Below are 5,160 nucleotides of genomic sequence, written 5' to 3'. Positions count from 1 at the left end.
ATAATTTATAAATATTTTAAAATTGAGTAAAATTATAAAATAAAATTTACTATCTTTTATAAATATATCTTTCTAAAATTTGATAATATTGCTTTTTTAATTTTTTATTATATAATTTTAAAAAGTGAATACAGTATAATATAAAGAAAATAGGATAATTGATATAAAGATATAATAAAGGTATTTAGATATTCCTCCATTAATACATGAATTTGATGGCTGCTACCTTACACTTCACCTACTTTTTGTTATTAATCTTCTTTGTTTAGTTTCAATTAAAAAAGAAAAAAAAAAAAAAGTAGAACGCGGAGTGACAGGGAAGGTATCAGCCTATGAATCACGCTGTTCCTGTGTTATAACTGTCTCTCTCTTTCGCTTCTCTTATTCTCTTTGACCCAATTCATTTCCAACAAAAAATGCGGAGTTTCACTTTCTTCGAGCGAGTTTCCAGAGCTTTCCGTGACCATGGTTCCAACTTCAAGCTTCTGCTTCTCTGCACCACCTTAAGGTACCATCAACTTCAAACTTCCCATACTTCACTTTCTTCTTTACCACAACACAATTTCGTTTTCTCTTATCTTGCGAGTCAGATCTGTATTGGAATATAAAACAACATTTGAAGGCAAAAATATCTTCAAATTTTTTATTGGATCCTCTGTTTCCAACTTTGTTCTGTAGTCAACTTGCAACTTGATTTTAATATATAGGTATTACATCAGTTCATAAACCTGTGAAGGCTTATGCACAATGGTAGAATTGACACACTTATATTCTACAATTTAATTATATACACCCCGTTTAAGAAACATGTATAATGTGTTCTGATGTGCTAAGATGAAAGTTGTGAATAACTGTGATAAGAATCTATTGCATTGTCTATATTAAGATGTTAATAATCTTCTCATTCTATTGAACATGCAGACTTTTTCTTGTAAATTGAAAATCTTGATTTAACATGCGGGAATTTAGGGCCGTGGTCTGAATTCACTAATAATTTCTTAATTTTGACACATTCGGTTAAATACGCTGGTATAATAATTATCATATAATAAAATTAATAATGTTACTAGAAAGATTATAATTTAGAGACAGTTGCGATAGAATGGATTTTAATAAAATATATACAAATAGCACTGCATATTTGTGTGATGTGTGAGGAGGATAATGGTTTGGTTGATGCAGTGGTGGAGGGGTTCTGGCTTACGGAGAGGCTGTAGGGGCATCTGAAGCAGCGGTGCCGGAGAAAAAAAAGGTGGTGGTGCTGGGAACAGGGTGGGCTGGCACGAGTTTCTTGAAGAATCTGAACAATCCCAGATATGAGGTTCATGTGGTCTCGCCTCGCAATTACTTTGCATTTACTCCTTTACTGCCCAGTGTTACCTGCGGCACCGTGGAAGCCCGCAGCATTGTCGAACCTGTCCGCAATATTTTTCGGAAGGTGATCATCAAATGAAAAATAACACACTTGCTCCCTATTTCATAATATTCATTTTAGGGGTTTTTATTTTTGTCATGTAACTGCTGATTAATTTTTAAGGATACTTGGGACTAGTTTGTAGTTGTCCTGTCAGTTGAACTTGATAAGATAACTCCTCTTTTTCCTTTAATGATTTTTCTATCAATTAAAAATAAAAAGCTTATTTTAAAGTAATAATTACTTTTAATTACATGAATAATAATTATTAGATTAAAAAAATGTTTTTGATTTATTGACTTATGTACTTGTAACAATTTCAAGCCATTTACCTGTGACGTTATTTACAATGGTTGGTTACTGTTAACAGTTAATCATAAATTGTTGGATTTGTCCATCTCATGTTGTATGTACAATAAGCACTATGGGAACTATACGGCATGCATCCAGTGTTATATTTTCCATGAAACAGAGGTTTGTTCTCATGTGATGGATCATGTCTAAGATGAAACAATGAATTTCTGTTTTATTTAAGAATGGGTTTATCTGGATCAGATTTATGAGATTGCACCGCGTAGCGAATCAAAACATATATTAGTGTGATAACGAAATGCTACTTACCACTAGGAGATACATATTCTGGTAATTAGATGGCCAGAATAGAATTTAGCTTAACTCCTTGTTATCTATCATCCACGCAGAAAATGGTGGACATTCAATTCAGTGAAGCAGAATGTCTTAAGATTGACTCAGCAAACAGGAAGGTATACTGTCGGTCTAATATAAGTAACAACGAGAAAGAAGAATTTGTGGTGGACTATGACTACCTAATCATAGCCGTAGGAGCAAATGTCAACACATTCAATACTCCTGGAGTGACTGAGAATTGCCATTTCTTGAAGGTAACTTTTTTATCACTTCGTTATTGTGCATCATATTATCATGTATTTTGGTGTAATTTTTTTCTCTAAAAGGGAAAAAAGAAGTTCTGAGGAGACGTGGGCAAATCCAATGATGTCTTATGTGTGATGGATATAAATTTTGCAGATGACATGTATGTGGCATTTTGTTATCTTATGGACATGTGTGTATACTGTGCAGGAAGTTGAAGATGCGCAGAAGATTAGAAGAACCGTTATTGACTGCTTCGAGAGAGCAAGTTTGCCAAGTGTAAGTGAGGAAGAAAAGAAGAGAATTCTTCACTTTGCTATTGTTGGAGGTGGTCCAACTGGAGTTGAGTTTGCAGCCTCACTACATGACTTTGTCACTGAGGATTTGGTCAACTTATACCCTGGGATAAAAGATTTGGTTAAAATTACGCTTCTGGAGGCTGGAGATCATATTTTGAGCATGTAAGCGTCAAACTCCCATTACACCTCTCCTTGCTCATAACTTGTTTAATGATGCTATCTAGTCCCTTATTTGTGTTTATGAGTAGCCCAGTATTAGATTCAATCATCGATTCTAATATGCAGGTGGGTGGTTTTGCGGTTCTGTTGTTTAAAATAGAGCTTCCTATGAGCATATACATTTTCATTATTGAGCTCTTTTTCAGGTTTGACAAAAGAATCACTACTTTCGCTGAAGACAAGTTTAGAAGAGATGGTATTGATGTCAAAACAGGGTCCATGGTTGTGAAGGTTTCTGATAAAGAAATTTCTACTAAGGAAATGAAAAATGGAGGAGAAATCACCACAATCCCATATGGAATGGCTGTCTGGTCAACTGGTATCGGCACTCGTCCATTCATAAAAGATTTTATGTCACAAATTGGTCAGGTTTGTCGTTGGGAAATTTTCCATTTTAGTTGTTCTGATTCAATATTCCAAATCATGTTTCTCGGTTAGTTTTATATATTTTTCACCAAATAAAATTTTCATTCATTTATTATTTACTTGAAAGTGATTATCCTGAACAGACTAATAGACGTGCCATAGCTACTGATGAGTGGTTGAGAGTTGAATCAACTAGCAACGTGTATGCACTTGGTGACTGTGCTACAATAAACCAGCGAAAAGTCATGGTATATTCTCCATCCTTTCATTTAATTAATACTGAACATTGTTACTACTGCATGTTTTCAGCTGTGTGCAACACGGCTGTATTCTATTCTTACAGAGTATTGTTCGTATCCATACTGTAAAGTCTGTAACATTACAACTGAATTTGTTTTCAGTTTCTTCATTGTCTTCCATTAGATTAATATATTTATTTAGTTTTGATGAAATAGTAAAATATTTACCATTTTGTTCATACACTTATCACACATCTTGGTTAATAATTCTACTTCTTGGCTTGCCAAGCTAGCTGAATGTTGCATTAAGCTAAACATATCGACAATCTGGGACCGTATGATGTGTGCTGTTGGAATTCAGATGATATTTCTTTTTCCTGGTTTTGATCAATATATTGGGTTTTGGCATTTTAGGAAGATATTGCGGCAATATTTAAGAAGGCTGACAAGGACAATTCAGGAACTCTTACTGTCAAGGAATTTCAGGAGGTATTGGATGACATCTGTGAGAGATACCCTCAGGTGGGGCTATATCTAAAGAGTAAGCAGATGCACGACCTTGCTGATTTGTTGAAAGAGTCCAAGGGAGATGTTGAAAAAGAATCTATTGAACTGAATATCGAAGAACTAAAAACCGCACTCTCTAAAGTGGATTCTCAGATGAAATTTCTTCCAGCTACAGCGCAGGTGCAGATCATGTTATCGGCAAGTTGTGTTCTATTTTCTGATTATGTTTCTTTAATGACATGACTTCAAGTTTCTTAAACCGCATATCAGGTCGCATCTCAGCAAGGCACCTACCTGGCCCAGTGCTTTAATCGGATGGAAGAGTGTGAGAAAAATCCAGAGGGTCCCATCAGATTCAGGGGAGAAGGGCGCCATCGCTTCAAACCCTTCAGGTAACATGATAATGAAATGATGAATATGATTCAAGGTTTTTCATTGGTTGGTCCATGTTTTCCTCATTACTACGTGGTTGATTGTTCCTCAAGGTACAAGCATTTAGGTCAATTCGCTCCTCTAGGAGGAGAGCAAACCGCTGCACAGCTTCCCGGCGATTGGGTTTCAATTGGACACAGCAGTCAATGGCTGTGGTATTCCGTCTATGCAAGGTAGTGAGTTTTCCTTTTGCTAAATTTTATAGTATATTTTTAAAATTAAAACTTAAAAGACTCATTATGCATTATGATTATAAAGTTAATAAAGCTTCATCCAATGTTTTGACAGCAAGCAAGTAAGCTGGCGCACAAGAGCGTTAGTAGTATCAGACTGGACAAGGCGTTTTATTTTTGGGAGAGATTCAAGTCAAATATGAAAGAGTTTCAATATTCTGCAGAATTGTTGGTGTGACAATAATGCAGAGCTTGTCAATTTCCAGTTGAAATTTGTATACGGATTCTTTTTCCAACTTTTAATTCTTGCAAACGGACAACGAAGGGGTGAACAAAATTAACTTAATTGCTGTGAATTATCAATTAGCTGTAGTGTATTAAAGAAAAAAAAAAAACTAAACTATTTATAGAAACTAAAGAATACAATTTTACAGTTCAGATTTAAAAAATTGAACATCAAAAGTTATAATTCGGTTACCTATTCAATAATTTAAAATTAATTCACTTTTTCCTTGTTTTTGAGAGTTTCTAAATTTGTAATGTAGTTTAGCTACTGCCTATGACCAAACTATTGTTTTTGAGATTTCTAAATTTGTAATGTAGTTTAGCTACTGCCTATG

At 34.6% G+C, this 5,160-nt stretch overlaps 1 protein-coding gene across 1 annotated transcript; it reads left to right on the top strand.

The window, feature by feature from the left end:
* Positions 1–264: 264 nt before the first annotated feature.
* LOC106765807 (external alternative NAD(P)H-ubiquinone oxidoreductase B2, mitochondrial) lies at positions 265–4,886 on the top strand. Its single transcript, XM_014650549.2, has 10 exons — positions 265–508; positions 1,183–1,438; positions 2,116–2,316; positions 2,516–2,766; positions 2,970–3,192; positions 3,333–3,437; positions 3,843–4,115; positions 4,206–4,327; positions 4,421–4,540; positions 4,656–4,886. Exons 1-10 carry the CDS (start codon positions 417–419, stop codon positions 4,741–4,743), a joined length of 1,731 nt encoding a protein of 576 aa, XP_014506035.1. The 5' UTR covers positions 265–416; the 3' UTR covers positions 4,744–4,886.
* The last annotated feature ends 274 nt before the right edge of the window (positions 4,887–5,160 follow it).

Source organism: Vigna radiata, chromosome 7, assembly GCF_000741045.1.
Source record: "Vigna radiata var. radiata cultivar VC1973A chromosome 7, Vradiata_ver6, whole genome shotgun sequence".
NCBI classification, from domain to species: Eukaryota; Viridiplantae; Streptophyta; class Magnoliopsida; order Fabales; family Fabaceae; genus Vigna; species Vigna radiata.
The sequence above is the reverse complement of the archived record's forward strand: the minus strand, read 5'-3'. Positions and strand labels throughout refer to the sequence as shown.